At 43.1% G+C, this 20,564-nt stretch overlaps 1 protein-coding gene and 1 long non-coding RNA gene across 2 annotated transcripts in view; one reads left to right on the top strand and one right to left on the bottom strand.

Annotated features, from left to right (window-relative positions):
- LOC124219881 (mucin-19) overlaps positions 1-20,564 on the bottom strand; it is a 267,722-nt gene that overhangs the window by 3,154 nt on the left and 244,004 nt on the right. Inside the window, exons 8-19 of the mRNA XM_069136456.1 lie at positions 15,923-15,995; positions 15,532-15,572; positions 13,694-13,852; positions 12,279-13,304; positions 12,029-12,147; positions 11,631-11,791; positions 11,268-11,539; positions 9,999-10,269; positions 6,103-6,297; positions 5,601-5,663; positions 4,469-4,737; positions 547-758 (exon numbers count right to left, since the gene is read on the bottom strand). Coding sequence (XP_068992557.1) covers positions 547-758; positions 4,469-4,737; positions 5,601-5,663; positions 6,103-6,297; positions 9,999-10,269; positions 11,268-11,539; positions 11,631-11,791; positions 12,029-12,147; positions 12,279-13,304; positions 13,694-13,852; positions 15,532-15,572; positions 15,923-15,995 — 2,861 coding nt within the window. The remainder of the gene's footprint in view (positions 1-546; positions 759-4,468; positions 4,738-5,600; positions 5,664-6,102; positions 6,298-9,998; positions 10,270-11,267; positions 11,540-11,630; positions 11,792-12,028; positions 12,148-12,278; positions 13,305-13,693; positions 13,853-15,531; positions 15,573-15,922; positions 15,996-20,564) is intronic.
- Positions 1-20,564, top strand: part of LOC124219901 (uncharacterized) — a 119,883-nt gene that overhangs the window by 11,202 nt on the left and 88,117 nt on the right. The gene's annotated exons all lie outside the window — the stretch shown is intronic.

The following is a 20,564-nucleotide window of genomic DNA, read 5'->3' as shown; positions in this document are numbered from 1 at the left end:
ACAAACGGTATAATTTTACTCTTTTTGGTAATTGTCCGCAATTGTTTTCCCAAAATAACAACATATTTATTACTTTTTTTTTTTTGTAATTTTTTTTCTTCAATTTGCATACTTTACGATACGATAAAAAAAAAAACAACGACATACAGTAAGAATTGAAGGGTAAAAGGGTTTTCCTCTCGTACCAGAAACGGTATAATTTTACTCTCTTGGTAATATCCTTGCAATTGTTTTATACCTTCCGTTCGCTTACGCGTGAATATTTCGAAATTGAGAAATTTTTAATAACGTAACAAGAACGTGAGGGTGTATATCCGCGGGGTGAAAACAAGTTGAAGGGGTGGATTTGGGGTTTCGAAAAATTAAAAAAAAAAAAAAACAGAGATTTCCGGGCCCCGAGGAGATGAAACAAACGGGGAAAAACATCGCGAACCCGATTACAGATTACAGATAACTGCACAACTGGCGAAGGGTAGAAAAGGGGACGGGGGTGGATGACCAACCGCGAGGTTGTAGATCGATTTATTATTATCCGAGCAGACGCACCTTGTCTCCCTGTTTCAGCTGGCTCTCCATAGCGGTGATGTCAGAGCGCAGGCGCAGCATTTGGGATTCGACGCGTGCGTTCTCCCTCTGAAGTTCCGTGATCTCGGCCTCCAGTGTGTAAAGGTCCTCGCCCTGACCACCGACACCGCTTACCGTGTTCCCCTGATTCGCCCCTATAGAGCCACCCTGAACAGGACCGCCGGTGTCCATTCCTGAAGGACAACCCCCGTTTAAAAATTTTGACAATTTTCTCTTCGTAGTTTTTTTTTTTGTTTTTTTTTTTTTTATGCTTGTTGCATTTTGTTTCTCACTCGTCTGTAAACCTTGACGGAAATTTCATTCGTATGTATAAATATGTATATATATATATGTATATATATATATGCATATCGTATATCATGGTTGATAATTGATTAGAGGTTCGTATAAAATATCGCAGGATCACCGACACATCACGGTGATCAGCCGCAGGCTCTATATGTTTAATTTTTCTTTTCTTTTTTTCCTTTTTTCTTTCTTTTACGTTCAATCTACGTTCGTGATAATATCAAGTTTTCCTCGTCTCGACGCAATAGCGCGCGTGTGTGTATATACATGTATATATATAAATATATATGTATGTATGTATGTTTACAATTATACGGTAGGATAGATCATTTGATTTGTGTCATATGTATACCTATGTACGTACACACACACACACACACACACACACACACACACACACACACACGCACGCACGCGCGCACGCGTGTTTTACAATGTGCGTAAGAAACGTATACGAGGTATAAGTGAATATAAATGTAACAATGATTGTTTAAAAAGATTTTCAGTTTCCTAATTTTGTAAATCGATATTACTTGTTATTTGTTTCTTTTTTGTTTTTTTTCTTTTTTCCTTCTCATTAATCTCCTCTCGGTAAGCATATTAAATATTGTTCATCAATGTTAATGTCTATCTGCACAATCATTAACCGTTTGCAGGCATTAGAAAAGGAATGTTTTGCTAATCAATTTAATTACTGGAAGGAAGAGTAAAACGAGGGAGGGGGGAAAAAACAAAACGAAAAATAAAATAACATATATATATATATATATAGGCAACGAATAAGAAACGAAAAATTATAGAAATTGTGAGAAAAATGTGCGATTTAAATTCAATTGTTCAGACGGTGTGGAGAATTAACGATTGACAAATAAAAGAGAAATCAAACAAATAATGAAAATCTATTTAGCGAGCTAGCGACAAGCGAAGACGTTTTTCTCTGAACAAAGTGTCGTTTCTTTTTTTTTCTTTTTCTTACTATTTCCAATATCAACTTCACACGGCAAAAGTTACATTTTTATTTGCAGCCTTGAGATTTGCTGAGTGCAAAATGTAGGTAATTCGTTGAGAGAATCAAACGTCGCCACTGTGTGTATACATATACATATATATATATATATATATATATATATATATATATATATATCCTAATATATATGTATGTATATGTAAATATGGTAAACGGGAGTATAGACGACACGTTTCAAAGTTTGCAAAAACAAAAAGTGAGAAAAGAAAAAAGAAAATTCGTCAATCGATTGTAACTGCGGGTGAAAAGCAGCAGGAAAACGTTGAAACGTACGGTATATAAGATAATTATAGGCATTTGTGATAGGGCGACAGACGGGGTTTACGGAATATGTATTTGGGTAGCGTGAGGTGCTATCATACCAGATATAGAACAAAGAGTGATATGCTGGGTGCTGGCCTACGCGATTTTTTCATTCATTTTCATCGTCGTTGCATTGCTAAGCAATAACTTTCATTCAGCGATGTTCTTTATGTATAGGAAGATTTTTCAAATTTCAAGTATGTATTATGATCGACAAGCCGTACGTAATTGAAAATAATGCGGACGTACACGTGCCAGCACTCATGACAAGACACTCCGTGGATTTGTATTTAACATCGAATACACATAGAACAAGTGGCAAGTACGTCAGTCCCTTACCTTCAAAAGTAAATGTTCTCCTCAAAGCTCAATGACAGGAAAGGAGCTGATCATGATCCCAGAATAAATCAAAATAGATTATTGTTCATCATAATGGTAGTTGTTCTTTTTTTTTGTTTTTTTTTTTTTTTTACTTTTTTCTTTTATCTTACGGTTCTTTGGTCAGGTTTGTTTCTTTCTTTTCAACTTTCATTCGATTTAGGAAAAAAGAAACTATCTTCTTTTTCTCGTTTGTACATAGGGAGGATTCGATAATTTATCTATCCAGGTGTTTCACTAAGGACGTACAAGTGTATGTATATATATATATATATGTATGTGTGCGTGTGTATATACATACACACAGTTATTATTATATATATATATAATATATATAATATATATAATTATATATACAATCGTCAACGTATAGTATCATTGTATCGAGAATTGGTTCGAAATTCATATGTAAAACGTTGTATATGCTCTCTAGCTCAACGAATAAGGAAGTGCCGAAAATTTGAATGTCAGTATTAATAGTATTGTATACCTTAAATTTATTAACAATTTCTTTACTCTCCTTGACTTAAATTTATTTCATACGTATGGTTGTTAGGTTGCTCCGTCGGTATGGTAATACCCTACATGTAACAACACAATTCGACGATTTGTTTGTTTTTTTTTTTTTTTTTGTTTCGTTTTCAATCCTTTCGTTTCATCGTCGACATCTAAATCATATATGCAAACAGAGTAAGTCAAAACAGAATATCGTTTTTATATTGATATATATATATAATATAATGTATATAATATATATATATGTATAAGATCGATAACTCGATCGTATAGCTTAGTGAAACACCTGGATTCTGTGAAAAAGAAAACAGAGAAGTATAGAAGGATAGAGATAGAGCAAAACAAAGATAGAGATAGAGAGAGAGAGAGAGAGAAATAAATAGTGACAAAGAATCGGAGAGATTTAGAAAGAGAGATATGGTTAATATAATAGACAGACGAAGAATAAAATAAGAGAGAAAGAGACTAATTCTTATTCCTTTGGTATGACAGCACATCATGGCGTGGAGAGCAGAGCAGAGCATAGCATAGCACAAGTCAATATATACAGGTCAAATACAAAATACCAGGTTTACAATCTCAGTTTCTATTCAACTAGACCTAAGCCTAATATTCTATTGTTTAATAACTAATGTCTGTCTGTATAATATGCGTTAGCATTGCGGTATATAGCATGCGATCTTCATGCTGCATTCTGAACTTTCAGAATATATACACGTTTATATATACACATATATATGCATATATATGTATATATATTCAAGTATATATTGTTGTGTATGTAATTTGGAAATTGAATCGAACTGCAAATGATTTTTTTCCTGATAGTGATGCTTTTTTCTTTTATATTCGTTATCTGTTATACGCGTTTTAACGTCAAACTTGCAAACCGGAAGGAAAGCGATTCGTCCACCCCACTTCCGGTTGTTCGCAAAATTCCCGCTATCGAAATATCGACGATATGATTACAGCAAGGATGAAAAATAATAAATGATTATAATGATAACAACAACAACAATAATAATAAAAATAATAATAACAAGACACAAAAAAAAAAAAAAAATAAAATAAAGAATGTTTCAATTGGTAATCGTGACTGCAGCTGTAAGCGGACAAACAGTTACTAATAAACGAGAGAGATTTTTTTTTTTTCATCTTCCTTGATTCAGTGATATGAACACGGTGAAGTTTGCTGGAATGCGAATTACGTCCGATCAATATCGTATATCTGTACATCCACATATCGATGCAGTAATTTTTCAGCAAAATATTTCAATACGAGATATCCGTTTCTGAATTATAGTGACTACTCCTCGTGTCTCGAATTTACGTGACGGAAATTGAGAATCTCTTTATGTCCTGCGGCCTCACCGGTGATTCCTTTGCTGTACATGTTCGACATGTCTTCGAATTTCGGTTTCTTCACCGTGTGCCCAGCCACTGGACACCCAGACAGCGACCTGTGCGTGAGAAACGAACCGTTTATGTGTCCAGTACCGTCGCATCCCGGCGTCGGACAATTCACACCCTCGAATTTCATCGCCGTCGCTGCTGCCACTGCCGCTTTGTGCTGTTCGACCGTTCCTCCGGACTCCAGGACTCGCATCTTGTTCCGATTCGCTATCGGACAACCGGATGCGCTGCAACGTGAACGAGAACTTTCAATCATGTCCTTGAATCCATCGTAACAATCGTATAATGACTTTTGTAGAAGAGGGACAAGCGATTTTAACCCTTTCACTCACGATGGGATGCTCAGCGTCCCATCTCAAAAATGATTTTCATGTTCTAGCCTTATCGCAGTTTACTTACAACTTTCGAACGATCTTTCGTTACTTTTTATAACCCAAAAAAACCCCGAGTAACAAGTTTCGGGCGGAATCATTGAACTTTAATTATTTTTTTCGATTTTACATCCGCCATGTTGGATCCTCCATCTTGGATTTAGAAACTATTAAATTCAGCGGCCTCAAAAACCCCCGAGTAACAAAATTCAGGCCAATATACTGAGTTGCAAAATGTGAGGGTGAAAGGGTTAAAGAACAGTCAGTAAATCAGGTTTGCTTCATGCTCATACACATAATGACGAGTAATCAAGCTACGCTTAGATTCCGGTGTTGAAAATAGACAGATTTTTAACCGTCTGTACTTTATTTTATCGTTGTGTTATCTAGGATCCGTATAGTCGAAGGGATGATGTACGAAGTTAAATAGCGGAGGACAGGATATGGGCTGGATGGAATGATCCAGTAAGGTAAGGTAAGTTTACCAGTTATAGACCCTGTCTCAATTATTGACCTTTTTTGGTTGTATATATGTTTGATCATTAGTTCTAAAATTACGAAAAAATTAATTTACAGTGTCTAATTCTCTGGCAGTTGGTTTTAGTATTGAAAAATTCAAAATTTGTGCCGTAAATTTATAATTTTGAAAAATAAAAGGATCAATAATTGGGTCCAAACGTGTCAATAACCGGTACGCTTACCTTATAAGTGAGCCTTACCTGCGGTGGGACAAGAATTTGCCAGTGGCATGGCCAGACCCGTCGCAACCGGGTATGGGACATCTGTAGTCCAAAACAGAGTACCACATCCATATCCGTCGACAGATAGAGCGAGCGTGAAATTAGCGGAAACCGCGAGATATTAGTCAGCGTCTTGCTTTTTGGGGGGGGGGTTAGTGTAGGGCGCTGTTGTATCCATTGCCAGCTATTTTACCCTTATACGTTTTAGGAAGGGGAGGGAGATGCGCGACTTGAGCGCGCAATACAACTCTGCGCAAATCCAACCCACAATAGATATGCGGACGACGAGACGGCTTAAGGTCACGTTTAGCGAGGTACTTAGCCCTAAGGGTTTAAGGATCCTGTGCGATTCGCTGGTCCTCGAATAACAGTTGCTTTAAGAGATTAGCGAATTGCGCAGAGATTCGTTCCACGCTTTTCATCCGTGTATTTAACGTAAAAATAGTGAAACCCCCTTTTTATTTATTCATTCAATACTGACCTCAGTGGTTCGGAATCTTGACCGTCGCGCGGTTTACTCTTTGGTTTGTTGGCTCTTGGACAACCGGAAAGACTTCTGTGAGAAGAATAATTTCCGGTCACGTGACCCGATCCGTCGCAGCCAGGTGTAGGACACTTCAGTTCTTGGGAATGCGCCTGAATTTGCGAACGATCGGCACGCGGACATCCGGAGAGACTGGAATAACGGAATTTTATTAAGATCATTGTCGAATGACGTTGGAGGCACCTCACAAGTGACTGAAAATTTTTTCATTTTCTTTTTTAAATACATCTCACGTGTACACGTTTTTCGCGACGTTGCCAAATTACTCATGCTTATCACAATTACGTGAAGCGAGTTTCTCTTTGTTTGTTTGACGTTGTTACTAAAGTTGTTGATGTATATGTATCATGGCAAAATTATCACAAAACTATTTCTATCACGTGGTGTAGGAGTTTAGGTCAGTATCATTATCTTATCCAGTTGTAGATATATTTCTCTTGTTCATCTTTTTTCGAGATGGCAACATCGTGTTTAGTATTGATCACTCGTGAGGTGAAATGCTGACGTGGTTTAAGTTGACGATAGTTTCAAATTATTTATTCGTTTTGATGATATTATTCTACGTGTCTCGGCTAGAAATCGTATGCAATATTAATAATCTAAACAACACTGAAGGGAGCGGGGGGAAAACAATCGCACCAGACCCCAATGAAAGTCGCCAATAGCCAATTGTTCAGTTTAGGAGAGATAGACAGAGAAAGCGGGGGATTTTCCTCTTTGTGCAGCGGCTGATTTATACTCAACATTGTTATTGCACATCTCTGAGTTATTCGTGCTGTTCCGACATGGTCACTCGAATGTTCGCTACAACGCTGCCCACCCAGGTTGACAAGTGCAGGGATAGGAAGTTAGATGATAAGTATAACAATAATTCATAATCGTTATCATTACCATCACCATCGTCATCATCAAGTGGAATTTGGTTTTTAGATTTATTCAGTTTTTGTCATCCCTTTCCGTAGGGGTCGGGTCTACAATGGGAGAAGGTAGAAGCTTAGCTCCATCCAACATGAGTCTATATATCTACACACCGGAGGTATAAATGCTCAGGAGACATACAGAGTTGTGTGATATGAATAATTATTATTATTCTTAGTGTGCTGCTCGGTATGAATTTCAGTCGGTCGTTTGACTAGCCAGGATGTGTTAAGGGTCCTTTGAAAATTAAAATCTGTTGAAAAACATTTAACAAGCTACTAAAACTGGCGTTACGTTATATTTTAACTTCGAGGAGTTGCAATTAACGGTAAACAGGGAGATTCACGATGTAAATGATCGGCAAGGAAGCAATTGAAAAAGTCGAATCCCGTATTGTCATATTACAGGTTGCATCGATCACTTGTTGTTGGATCACTTGTGTCCACGGTGTCGTTTCGTCTCGGGTATGAATAGTTGTGGTAATGTGTTTGAAGAGTTGAGGCATAAGATGGACGACTAGGAATATAGGAGATTGAAACGCCGGAATGTCCTGGATGCAAAATGGCCAAATGCAATATGCCAAATCCCTTGCCTTCTGTGGGTAGCGTAGTTCCCCGAGACGTGACCCATGCCATCACAGGACGACGTTGGACACTGTATGAGCTCCTTGCCGTCGCGGCCGCGAGGAAGTAGCGGCCGAACAGAATTCACCGATTGCCTTCTCGTATTGATCAGACTGCATCGAACATTAACAAGTAAACAATCTCAGAACGCATTCAATCGTTAGATTGACGAGGCGGAGCCTTATACTATTCGCGATCAATACCTTCAATCATGATGAGATATTTAAGCGACTATGTACTATTTGCATGTATCTGATACAGCGCGTTTGAGTCTTCTGTCCAATGTTTATTTGTTCATTCAATTGATACGGAAAGCTACGGAAAAGGGCGGCTCTTCTCACTCTGGGATCTGGAGCGTCTTGAGGACAAGTCAATGGACCGCCTGCATCGCATGGCAATCGGAATGTCTTTTTGTTCGTATAACTCTACGAGGATGGGGTGGTTGGGGGTTGATGGCGCGATGGGGAGTTGGGTGGAGATTTCCAGGTAGACAGAGGCCACGCTCTGCTTTGCTCGAGGAGTGCTACTAGCAGTCTGCCTTCTCGTAGGCGTACCAGGAGAACCCTTGAAGGGTCCTCGAGTGGCCGGGATATTGCCGGGAACCGCTGCAGACTTGAGTGCAATCACGATGCCCGCGGCCCCTGTGCGTCTATCGTCCGTTGTATAACTCGTCTACAGTCCGCCCTCTTAACCCGGCGGCGGGTGGCCAGCTCCTTGCCTAACTCTCGTACCTAGCCCTCCGGGTCACGAGGAGAATTTTTATCCTCGATCCTGGGCATCATCTCCGGTGTAGAAAATTAAGGAAACGCGAAAACATAAGAGCCGCGGTGTGCAATAATTCATGGAAAGTGCATATACCAGCTGTACGACCTAGGAAATGTGTCTAACTTTTTCGAGTACTGTTTGCACGACCTGGTATACATATAGAGAGGAGAGGAGAGCGAGATTAATTTGAAGACTCAAAAATCCGATGGTCACTTCACGGTGCGGCAGCTAAAGTGGAGACGGTTGTTACCGCTACCAGTTTTCGCAACCCCTCTCAGGGTTGGATCTGCAACTGTGTCAGGGCATACAGGTACCCCCGGATCGTGATAAGTTGGAGAGTCATCTCGAGGGGGATAACTATGATATAACGTAGGTGGAGGTTTCACCAGCGAACGAGAACGATAAATTATGAAAATAGTCGAGAGAGAACCTCGGTGCAGCATTCGCTGGCCCGTTGTCTTGGTTGCGGTGGTGAATCCCGCCCCTCGGACCACCGCCGCTATGCTCCTGCAGGACCCCGTTGCTCGGACAATAAATTGATTGTCTAGAATCCGTAGCATACGGCGGGCTGCTCTCTCCGCTCGGAGCGAGTCGATAGCGATACTTCAGGATTATTAATGGCCCCGGCCAATATAACCACCATAACCATATCCAGAGCTAATATACCAGGATTCGCGTCGAGTCGCTGCTCTCTGGCCTAGCATAGCCTTGTGGCCCAATCTAATCTGATCCGTTTTGACCTGACCCAACGGTGTCCAACTCAATCGCGTTACACCTGAAGAGGACGTTTATTGTGAGCCCAGGTATTTACCGACGGAAAGTTAGGGAAACACCGATTAGGCAGATCCTCCTCTCGTATCCCGATGAGCGGACGAGTCCTCTCATTGTCAGCGTTGTTATCCTAATTTTCACATCTACCTACTTCAAATTGTCGCGATTGACGAAAAGTTGTCCTGTACTATAGCTTTCACAATTTTTCGACGGAGGGTAAAAATTGGCGAGGTTATAAGGGCAACGGTGGAGGGCGAGGAGTTACTCCCAGAGGATCCGGGTGTTCCGGGTTCTAACCCCGACGGATCTCGGGTCTTGGGTCTCGCGCTCCATAATCCAGTGCGGTGAGAACTGATTATGCCCCTTTCCCTCTCCGCCCTCCCTCAGAGTCCCGCGACCTTATATACCTTATACCAGCACCTACACCCTACCAGTGGAGCTTTACGTCAATTAGAATAAGGTTGGCATTTTCGCTACGAAGAGTAATTACTTTAATTAACAAAATGGAGGTGTAGGTGCCGTTGCTGCGTTACATTCCGAGCTTTCCTTGCTCAACGCCTAACTATCCTAGGTGCAGTCGGCACTCCTAATCTTATACGATCTGACGCCAATTCACGGTCGGAAGTCAAACAGCGGACAAGCGGAGTGCAATTGGAATAGTTTTGCTTTTAGTGGCTCAGTTAGGTTGGATCTCAAATCGCGATTTATATTGAAAGGCAAAATGTAATCAGGGTAAAAAGTTGATGATAAATTTACCTGTCGTCTTTTCCCGATGGTTTGTCCAGGGAACCAATCGTGTGCTGAGGTGGTGGCATGCTGTAGCAGGGCGCCGGGGTGTATCCCGCAGGAATTTGGTACCCGGACGTGACTGGGCCGCCGGGATAAGCTCCTCCGCAGTTGTAGCCCGCCGTCGGGTACGGGGTGTAGGTATTTCCTGGGTATTCGGCTTGGACGCCAGCCATCCCGTATCCAGGATGCGGGCTCATTGGTCCGTACCCTGGAATAGTCGCGAGATCCGGTAACATCGCTGTTACCAAAATTAGGAAGGGCACGCTGTACATGTGAACGGAAAAAGGTCACGTGGTTTTCGACTGTATGTACGTGTATATCCAGCGTCGAATGGACGCGATGCATGTGGTGGAGTACCGGGAATCCGAAAACTCGGTTGATTAGCCCGTGTAAAATGTGTTGCAGTTCTCTTATTATCGGTGCCGAGTTATTCGCGATTCGTGGTATTCTCGCATGGGGTAGGTAGGTAGGTACCTACTATGTATACCTCCGTTGAATGTTTCAATTTCAATAACTACTCCCCTGTGCCCGGACGGCAAACAATACCCACTGTCCACCATCGAACGGACTTTTACACTACGTTCGACATACGCACCCACTACGGACATATGCCTGTGTACAGAATATACGCATATCTGCATACTTTACTTCATACGCGGACGTGAAATATTGATAATTAACAATGGCCGTGTGCTTCGTAGCTCGACACGGACCTTCGCGTGTCGTTATTCCGTCGAGGGGAAGACCGAGGGATATGTGGGAGGACGTGGAATCGGTATAGAGATAACACATTCGAACCCGAAACCAGTAACGTTTTTGCTCCAGATAAGGCGGACGTGAGTCGTGAATTTCTTTTTTCTCTCCGTTTTGAAACAAAACCTCAGAACGGATGAAATATACCCTCAGAATTTTCAGGTGACATTAAGCGCATCTTCAGATCATGTGGATCCAGATTAGGATGAAGCAAATGCCAATTCCTACAAACGTGAATTGTTCCGGTAGCCTCTCCGAACTTTTTCGCATCATAATTTTCAATAAGATTTTTGTTTCACTTATCTAGTACGTAAACTTGCTTCTAACCAACAGTATTGCACTTTATATATCAGCTATTCTAGGTTTATTGGAATCGAATCAAGCTTCGTAATAAATATACACACAGGAGACTTTTCTCTGCAGTTTGGAAGTGAATTTTCACCAGGCAAAAGGTAATCACTACAGAAAGCGGTAGATTCTTACCTGTAGGATCACGGTAGGCGTCCATGTAATGGGATCCCCCGCTGTCCGGAGTGCTTTCGCGGCTGTATGCCGCAGCGTGAACACCGGGCGGTGGGAATCCGGGAACAGGCCTAATGCCGGGTCCTCCACTGAAGTTGACGGGTTCGTTGGCGGTTGAAAAGTCGACGGGTTCCGTTTGCTCCTCGATTGGTCTCGGCGGGGGAAATCCTGGTCCTACGGGAACCGGGACAGCCTCACCGTGGGCAGTCGAGTATTGCGGACTGGGTGCCCCGCTGATGCGAAAGGAATATGAAAGAAGATTTGATCAGGACTCGTTCCAATCCAATGTTTTTAGCTGTGTTCTTACAAGTGCTCTTCGCTAACCTGTGAAGTCTGTTGACGCTGAGATCCAGGGTCTGACCCTGGGGACTCGGGACCTGAGGACTCGCGGTTAGGTGTGGGCTGGCTGCCGCCTGTGGACTTCCGCCGACGGTTTGTCCGCCGCCGTACTGAGGACTGAGGCTGTTGGAACCGTAAGGTGGAGCCTGTAACGTAACGATCGTTGTTTAACGCACCACGAAACGAAATGCGACAGCGAACTATATATAGCCGTAGGGGTGTTCATCAAGGATATCGGTAACACGACCAAGGGGAGTCGATGTTACAGATATTACGTGTGTTTTACCGTTGGGAGTGGACTTTGCGACTGGACAGATAATATTGGAACGATCGCTCCTCGAACACCCGCATATGTACTACATAGTTTCGCGAGTCGTACGGACCTGGGGGCTCGTGGAAGTAACACTAGACGTAGACAGGTCCATTACCGATCCTCCCGGCGACGTTGGGGGTCCCCCTGACTTCTGCATCTGTTGCGCCTGAGCAGCGGTGATGCACTTGACTGAAAAGGAAAGAGCGAATACTGATCAAAGATTGGACGTTGAACTGGTCACTCCCAATTGAAATGGAAAGGAAAAAAATCGCAACTAGTCGAACCGTGGTGGTTCTAATGGTATTCGAATAGCAATTTACCGTCTTCAGATTTCATCATTCCAGCCGCCGACGCGGCAGCCATTGCCATCTGGTGCTGCTGCGCTGCCGCCGCGGCCTCCTGGTGGTACGCTCTTTCCTGTTCCTCGGGCGTCATCCCCGTCTGACCCAAGTAGTACATGTTCGCCCTGGAGTGGAGCTGCTGCTGCTGTTGCTGCTGAGGCTGAGGCTGGAGCGGGGCGCAGGGTTGACCCTCGTACCTCTCGTAGGCGGAGCCGGTGCCCGGGTCGTATGGTCGGTGGTTCGCTGCGCTGACAACGGCGCTGTCGTACGCTCGAGCGGCGGCAATCTCGTTGGAGTAGGTGACCACGGGCCTGGCAATGTTTCCGGCCACGGGGTGCATGTAGGCTCTGGCGTGTTCCGCGGACCTGTGGTGGTAGAGGTCTTCGGAGGAGGTGGTCATCATCGCGGCCGACTCGTAGGGCGAGCGTTGGGCCATTTGGTGAGACATCCTGGTGTCCTCGACCATCGGCATGGGGTAGGTGACGGTCGGCTGCATCGGGAGGACGTGGTGTTGCTGTCCGGATATTTGGCTCGGATGGTGGATCGTTGGGCCCATCGACCTGGAGGCCATGGCGTCCATCGACGACATCGAGGATGAGTTCGAGTCCTGGTTCAGATAAGAGTCGTACGTTTGTCTTACTGGCGGAGGCGGAAGCGGGGGTGAACTTCCACGGCAGGACGACGTTTCCTCGGATTTTGGTACCAGCAATTCAGGCTGCTGACTTCTTCCCGACGATCCACCCGCGCTGCAACAGTTGCTGCTACCGCCACCCGACTCCGACTTTGGTATAACCTTCACTTGTCGCGGTCCACTCTCCTCCGGTGTTTTAGGGGGTTTTATGTTTATTCCGGCAGCTTTCGTAGCTGCGTAGTAATCGTAAGACGGTGATGCCACTGGCTTATTATTACCCTCTTGGGACGACGTACCGTACTGCGAATACGGCTTGGTATCCATCGACCTCGGCAGTAGATTTGTACTTATGTATTCTGGTGGCATTCCCGTTACTGTAATCATCGTCGAACAATTATTTACTCTATTAACCGCTCTATTATGCGTTTACTCAGTGCTGATTCTACGACTATCGCATGCTCGATATAATGACCGAATCACCGGATCAAACATTACTGTATAGATGATGATCGGCACGGTCAGCTCGGAAATTCGATCAAATATGACGATTTAAGTAAATTTCGTCATTAAAACGGAATTGTGCGAATTTCCGACTACCTATAATGTACCGCAGTTTAAGCTCATGCACATCTACGGTTGAGGATGGAAATAAATCCCGTGCAAAATGTCAGGGCGATTGTCTGGGTATGCAGGCGATACGAAGGGATCGGGTACGTGGTGTCGAATGTCCTTGCGGAGGCTGTTCGAAGAATTAGAAACTTACCTTGAGCCTTGTGACGAGCCTCGCGTGCGGCCTGCTTATTCGCCGCGGCGATGGGGCAACCTGAGAGACTTCGATGTGTGTTCCGATTCGAGCTGACATGGCCACGACCGTTGCAACCGGGAGTTGGACATTTCAAAATAGTCTCATGCATCGCCAGAACTGCGAGAACCCAGGCGGGCAAAATTTTCAGACACTTTGTCACAGCAGAATCATCATTAATGATATTTAGGCATTGAGTATAACTAAACCTCTTTCTTTTTCTTTTATTTTGAATTCCCCCTCCTGTTTGTTCATTTCAAGTGTGGTCGAAAATTTGGTTGATGTCTTTTTTCAAGAGATATATGCCTGATTTAACACGCATTACAACTGGTTATATGCCTCTTTTAGATTCAGAGGTTTTGGACACGACACACGGAAAACGTACAAAACGCCACGGGTTAAACATAAAGAGTAATACCGAGCGGGTAGAGAGATAGATAGAAAGAGAGAGAGAGAAAGAGAGAGAGAGAGAGAGACGGAGAGATAGAAAAAGAGTGAGAGAGAGAGGGAGAGAGAAAGAGAGTTGTAGAAAGAGAGAGAGAGAGAGACAGAGAGATAGATGAACGTAAAGTTACAATCAAGTTATAGGAAATCATATAAAACAATAACTTGCAAAATTTTCTGTGTATTATATCGCTAAATATATAACTGGGATCCACGTATATTATCCATCATCTCGATATAGCTGAGCTCTCTCGTTAATTTTTGACAAAAGTTCGGGTGGGCTAGGATAAGAAAATTTATATGAAAAATATTCGTACAATAATAATGAAAATTATCTAGTCTCGGATCGGTATCGGAAAAGAAAAAATTTTAGCGAAGCGATACGGTGGTAAAGATAAAAATTTGTTTACGCAGAGGACCTACAGAAAAACTGCTGCTCTTTTTTGGGATGAAGAAAAAAGATGATGTAAAGTATTTTTTAATTACGTTGATATACGGCGTTTGTGCAAGTATTCTATGTATATATTGGAAATACGGACCGCAGTACAATATACTTGATGGTCAGTGTCTCGTTATACTCAATGTCACAGTGGTTGTAATGATTTCTTTTTTAGTATTATCAAATCGATTGTTTTTATTAATGATTCTGGCGTGTGCGCATGCCAAGTATTTTCGCCGCCTGTCGGGTATCTCGAGCTCTCTCGAACGAACGGGCAACAGAACCAATAAGTCAAGAGTGTGGTGATAATTCTACTATAATAATGAACTACAAACATAATTTGGTTTGAAAAAATTTATAACATAACTCAATATAACGCAATATAATAAATAAAGCTCTCTACCCCGCAAACGAAAAGCACAAAATGATAAACACATACAATATTTCATGTCAATTCTCGTATGTAATATGCGTGATATGCAGACTTAATTAACATGTATTTTACAACTACGCAAATCAGATAATTTTTTTCATTTATTTAATTTTTTATCATATATATATACATGTACGTACGTATTTCAGAATCGTCGGAGCAATGAAATTTTGGCGAGAAAGTGTAACTAGGTATAGAATATAGTGAGACAAAAGTCGGAGAGAAAAGGAAAAGGAAGAATTTGAATGTACAGATGAAAGGAAAAAAAAAAATGTATACGGAAGAGCGAAGAGAGTATTTTCTTTTTTCGCACGTTTAGTTATTTCTTTGCTCCGCGTTTGGTTTTTTTTTTTTTTTTCTGGTGTAATATTGTATATGCAAAAAATTCGTTGCAACTGCGTGATTTGCATGAACAGAATAGACGGTTGCACTACGCATTTAAGAATGAAAAATAACAATCTTTATAAACGTGTATATACTCACTCTCTGGCGTCAGTTTGTCCTTACGAGGACATCCCGAAAGGCTGGAACGAAACGAATGTTCGGATATAAAATATGCAGGTGATTTTATTTTATGAAAATATGAACGAAAATCGTACGTTTGACGGATCTAATCCTCAAAATATGAAAATCAATGATTTACTTTGGGTAATCGATTTCAAATTAAGCATTGTCATTGCGTAAATTGAATTTAGAAAAAAAAAAAAAAGAAAAAAGATCACGCGTTTTACGTGTCACGCAGCAAGGAACTTCATGAATGCCCGCTTGACGAGCAAATTAGCAACGCGGTCATAGTTACACGTGAGCTGGACCGAACACTTGATAACTAACTAATTATCATTGAGTGAGGGGTTGATGACCGATAATTGCTTACCTGCGGTGGTGTGAGTATAGACCGGTCACGTGACCCTGGCCCGTGCAGCCCGGCGTCGGGCACTTGTTGCCTTCTGTAACCCAGAAATCGACAAATCAAACCCTGCAGTGTTATCGTTGTTACTGCGGCTGTGCCGAATTCCGCATGGGATGGCATGTGTATACCTAGTCGCGATAGAACGATAATTGTAATTTCTCCCTCACTTTATAACTTTGCTCAAATGATGTTTCCCCTCGTAGAGTCAAAGATCATGGCGAATTATACGCGGGTAAGGTAAGATTGGTTTAAACACAATTATTGAGTCTTTTATTGTTCAAATAAGGAAAGGTTCAAAGAGAAGAAGGAAAGGCTTCGTAGGTGAAAAAAATGAGGACGGAATGTTGAATACATTTCGTAAAGATATTGTTTGTTTAATTTTATAAGAAACATTGTTTAGTTCATTGTAATAAAATTGTAGTTTTCTCATTACTGTTATGCTTTTTTTTTATGCAAAAATCTTGTATCTTGCAAGAATACCGTACGTGATGGAGGGAGATGGAAGTAATTTTTGGATTCAGCAAACTGAAAAACATAACATATGTCAAAAACATCCCATGCAGCTGAAAAAAACATTTTTTTTTTAAAGATCTGCGTATAATTGGGTCTAAACGTGTCAACAACTGGTACACTTATCTTAGGTGTGCGAAATCGGTACGAACCACGCGTTATGAACGCGCGTATTGTAGGTGTGAAATACGAAGATGTGGTGAGGTGATCAGGGTTCGCGGTGCGGAAAGCTGGGAGGCGACGAAGCTTCGTAGAACGGCATTCATTTTAGATGAAGGTCCGGGCTACGCGTTGGCAGACCCCCCCACCGGTGGCGCATGTATTTGAATGGAAATTAACTATTGAATAGTTGACAAGCGACGTGTCCGGCGTCCCGACGGCGCAACCGACGCCTCCGAAAGCTTCGGTCGGGGCTGTTGGGACGCTTCGCACACCTCGACCGTTAGCAAGAACGATTTCTCCTCGCTACCATTAAAGGTCTTGTTAACCCCACGGCGTTGCCGCCTTTTCACTTCCCCCCCACCCCTATTCCAACGTTGATAAAACGTAATCAGAAAATTTGGAAACGACGGGAAATATTACAAAGTCTGATCAGCGTGAGTCGGGGTGCAATTCGATCAGCGATACTGGTCTGACATTTACCATTTTGAGAAAAGTTGTGAATAGTTCTTTGTGAAGATTGTGAAATGCAGATTTTCCAAATTTTTTTAATTGAAAAAAACAAAAATCATCGGACCAGCGCAACAAAATATTACGTGAGAAAATATCGCGTACCCTAGGAGGAAAAATAATCATTCTACAAAATGTCTTGCAATTTGATTGTTTTACCGTTCGAGACGTTGGCCTCCGATTATTTGTCCGATTCGGTTTTCGATTATTTACTTAAAAAAATAATTCTTATTAACCGCGGTGCGAAGAGTCTTAGACAGAGGCTTTTACTGCCAGAGCTATTAGTTCAACGTCTCGCCATAAAGTATAAGCACCAACCCGAGGAAAGGCAAGAAAATAAGGCGCGATAAAAAATGTATACATCCACGAGAAACATTACGATCCATTGATCGGATCGGGTATTTTCATGCCATTAATTAGTCGATCAACCGTGCGAAAATCCCGCGGATCTCCCGGTAGGTAGGTAGCGATGGCGAGTGAATAGGCAATTTGTGCAATTTGCCCTCCATTCACGGACTCGACGTGTAATTGCATTTTTCCCGAAGGGACCCCGCGGCTCGTCGGCTTTGGTAGGTGTACGTATACCATAAGCCATCGTCGAGGTCCTCCGAAAGGGGGTAGGAGGATGGTGGTTGCGGGATCGTTCGCTACTGCCCTGCACACGAGATCTCTCGATCCGCTTGCGTGCCGTCCTCGATCCTCCTCCTCGCGCCTACGGCGTGTTGCGTATTTGTGAATAGCCTCCGGGATTTCGCGGTCCCCGTATCTAAGCCCCGAGATTACCGTCTCCGGAGTCGCCACCGCGGCGAAACAAAGGAAGTCGGTTTCCACCTCGCCCAACCATCGCGCCGTCGACCGGAGTGGTGAGTAGCATATGCATGATGGGCACAATCGAGTCCACCGATCGGTCTTTCCACGGTTTTCACTCGCTTCCGTTGACGGTAAAGGTCCAGGATCAACCGGTTTCGGATACTCCACCACACCTCGCCGAACAACCGCATAAGTAGGTTCGTCACGTATGGGTCGGGAGGGAGGTAGGGAGGGAAGGGGCGGTTTCCGATGGACCCGACGGACTTTTATAAACTTTGAGATCTACTAATCCCTCGGATACCCGCCGACCTGATCCCCTCGACGTCTTCGCCCGGCGGTAGGCGAGGCTAAGGCGAGGTTAAGGCAAGCTGGCTAAGGCTAAGGCAGCGCCCGGTTCACAGGAGCGAAACTTCATCAGGGCGTCATTTCGCGTCGCGGAGAGAGAGAGAGAGAGAGAGTGAGGGTGGGAGGGAGGGGGAGAGAGAACCGCTCGTCGATCCCTGCTTAGGTACATATCCAGCTCGTCCATATTCCCCCTCCGCCTCGCCTCGCCTCGTCTCGCCTCGTCTCTCCGTCTAGCTTCGCAAATTGGATTACGATACGTGACGTCATTAGCGGCATGGTTTATTTAGAGTGGGAGTTTGATGGGGGCCGTACCGAACGAAATGGATGGACCTGCGATACGTGAGTCTTATTATAAGATTTTTCTCGAGAAATTAGATGGAAAAAGAATAGTAAACTAAAAAAAAAAAAGACAAACAAACAACAACAACGGCAAAAAACAGAGAGAAAAATGATCGGCTCATATCGAAACCGACGAAATGTCTACACGCCGGGTGAAGTCAGTTTTTTTCTTGTAGAAAAATCTGTTCCGCCGACTCCCACGCGATCGGGGATCGTCTGATCAAGAGGCGTCGGATCTTCAACATTCGAGTTTGGAAAAGTCGAGCAACAAGGAAGGCGGGGAAGGGTAATGGTTCCGGTCAGTTAAATGAATTCCGGCACGCGGTTAGCCTGCACGCTGTTCTTTCAGGTGCCGGTCTCTGAATAGACTTGTAACGAGCTGCGGACGGGAATCCGTTTTTTCCGGACTACGAGAGCGACCGAGAGTAGGTACCAGCTACCGGGGCTATCGGGGGTGGAAAGAGAACCTCAAGAGAGAGGGAGAGAGAGACGGAGAGGGAGAGGGAGAGAGTGAGCCACATTACGCGCCGCGGAAAACCAAAGGGGGAAATGTAGGGAGCGGTGTGTAATTGTGTTATTTCGTTCCCGTTTCATGCGAGGGTCACCGTCACGAGGTGTACATAAACACTCCGCTTGTTTTATTTATACGGCCTGCTGAGCCGCGGGGCGCGTGCCGCACTTCTCCGACTTTTTCTCTTTATCTTTCTCTTTTTACCCTTATTTCTTCCTATCCTTTTCTATATCCATTCTTCTTCACTTTCGATAGGAAATCATTTTATTTCATCCAAATTTCTATTTAAACTTTTAGTCACGTTGTACCTTCGGGATACTGAGGTGAAAATTTGCTTGCATCAGTTGAGTCATTTGCGTTGGGTATATTTAAAATTTTTACAAATCATTGAAAAGTGTCTTGGAATTTACTTACATCATTTTGAGGGATTCATTTAGGTTCGGGGAAGAATCGGATGGGTGTGGAGATTTTTTTTTTTCTAGCATTTTTTTTTTCTAGCAAAGTTATTCGACAGTTTTCAAGATAGATTAAAAATGTTGTTGTTTTTGTTAATACGGATAATCACGGAAATCGATTTCACCCAGATTTTTTTCCTCCAATAAATATCCCATCTCTGAATAAAATTAAAGCAAAAAAAAAGAAAAAAAGATCTCTCATTCAATAATTTCATAGTGTATAAACTAGACGATTACGTTAACTTTGTACCGATGGAAGGTAATTAAGTACGTAGGCAATACGTTATGAGGGTTTAAAGGGATCCGAAAAGTAAGTCCGTTGATTAGCATGACCGGGTCACCGGCATAAAAATGGCCTAGGTGGATTTATAAAACGCGTTACGTGTATCAAGGAAGCTCGAAGGTATAGGTCGGTATAATGGCGCTACGGGGGTGGGACGGGGTGTAGGTACTTTGAGCTGTGCGTGGCGTTGATCGTCGGTCGCTCTACGGTTACTTTCACGGTTACAGTGCGCACACGTTATTTGATTTTCTGTGAAAATCGCGTGTGCACGCGCTTCGTCGAAGAGCGTGTTGACACGCTATAAAACCGCTATCAATAAATCCGGCGACGTGACCCGCCGCAAAAGACCCCCTGGCACCGCGAACGAGCGAACGAGCGAACGAACGAACGAACGAATGAGTGAGCGATTCAACCGAGCTCTTTGTAATATTAGTAGTAGTATACATAGGTATGCAATGTACGTACGTATCTGCAATAAAAAAATAAACTTGTACCGCTACGGGTAATTCAAACGTCATTTTTTTAGGTTAATTATTATGCATTCGGGTAACTTTTGCGAAGCAACAACGGTAACGTTGCAGAGGGTTGGGGGAGGTCGTATAAGGTTTAAGTACCCGCGCAGTAAATTAGTGACGTTAGATCGTTGGCAGTAAATGTGCGTAAACGTCGGAGGATTTTTCGTTT

Source organism: Neodiprion pinetum, chromosome 5, assembly GCF_021155775.2.
Source record: "Neodiprion pinetum isolate iyNeoPine1 chromosome 5, iyNeoPine1.2, whole genome shotgun sequence".
In the NCBI taxonomy this organism is placed as follows: domain Eukaryota; kingdom Metazoa; phylum Arthropoda; class Insecta; order Hymenoptera; family Diprionidae; genus Neodiprion; species Neodiprion pinetum.
The sequence above is the reverse complement of the archived record's forward strand: the minus strand, read 5'-3'. Positions and strand labels throughout refer to the sequence as shown.